The sequence below is a fragment of the Trypanosoma grayi genome, assembly GCF_000691245.1.
Source record: "Trypanosoma grayi strain ANR4 Tgr_482_V1, whole genome shotgun sequence".
Lineage (NCBI taxonomy): Eukaryota > Euglenozoa > Kinetoplastea > Trypanosomatida > Trypanosomatidae > Trypanosoma > Trypanosoma grayi.
Window position 1 is genome coordinate 11,860 of NW_008826101.1, and position 1,193 is coordinate 13,052.

General features: G+C 46.2%; 1 protein-coding gene across 1 annotated transcript; it reads left to right on the forward strand.

The window, feature by feature from the left end:
• Positions 1-515: 515 nt before the first annotated feature.
• Positions 516-932, forward strand: DQ04_04821080 (hypothetical protein; the record flags this gene model as incomplete). The annotated part of the gene is made up of 1 exon (XM_009313818.1): positions 516-932. The coding sequence occupies one exon, from the start codon at positions 516-518 to the stop codon at positions 930-932; it is 417 nt and encodes a 138-aa protein (XP_009312093.1).
• Positions 933-1,193: the final 261 nt, after the last annotated feature.

Below are 1,193 nucleotides of genomic sequence, written 5' to 3' on the forward strand. Positions count from 1 at the left end.
GAAGACAGCAGCGAAAATAACCGGTAAGAAAACACAGGGTCGACTTTGCGTCAACCGCATATATAAAACCAAGAAAATATATAGAAATGACGACAGCACTTGCCGTCTTCAAGGTTACGCTGATTGTGGGTACAGGGGAGGAGGAAGACAGCAGCGAAAATAACCGGTAAGAAAACACAGGGCCGACTTTGCGTCAACCGCATATATAAAACCAAGAAAATATATAGAAATGACGACAGCACTTGCCGTCTTCAAGGTTACGCTGATTGTGGGTACAGGGGAGGAGGAAGACAGCAGCGAAAATAACCGGTAAGAAAACACAGGGCCGACTTTGCGTCAACCGCATATATAAAACCAAGAAAATATATAGAAATGACGACAGCACTTGCCGTCTTCAAGGTTACGCTGATTGTGGGTACAGGGGAGGAGGAAGACAGCAGCGAAAAAAACCGGTAAGAAAACACAGGGTCGACTTTGCGTCAACCGCATATATAAAACCAAGAAAATATATAGAAATGACGACACCACTTGCCGTCTTCAAGGTTACGCTGATTGAAAGCACAGGGGAGGAGGAATACAGGAAAAAAATATCACGGAAGGAAACAACGGCACAACTTTGTGTCGGCCTGATTCAGAAAATAAAAAAAAAAAATGGAAATTGGAACAAACTAATTGGCAATTCATATCTCTCCGCCATCATCCTCAGGCAACGCATAGAAGATGGGTGCGCCGCCCCGGCTGGCTCGATGTCTGCGCGATCGCAGTGGATACGTTTGGCTTCGTGTGGGGCCTTCATTCGTTGTTTCTCCACCATCCTCGGCGTCGTCTGCTTCACTGGCGTTGCAAACCCCCAGCTCATCATCATTGATCACCTGCGCGTCACCCTCCGTTTCTATCCCGGCGCGNCGACTTTGCGTCAACCGCATATATAAAACCAAGAAAATATATAGAAATGACGACAGCACTTGCCGTCTTCAAGGTTACGCTGATTGTGGGTACAGGGGAGGAGGAAGACAGCAGCGAAAAAAACCGGTAAGAAAACACAGGGTCGACTTTGCGTCAACCGCATATATAAAACCAAGAAAATATATAGAAATGACGACACCACTTGCCGTCTTCAAGGTTACGCTGATTGAAAGCACAGGGGAGGAGGAATACAGGAAAAAAATATCACGGAAGGAAACAACGGCACA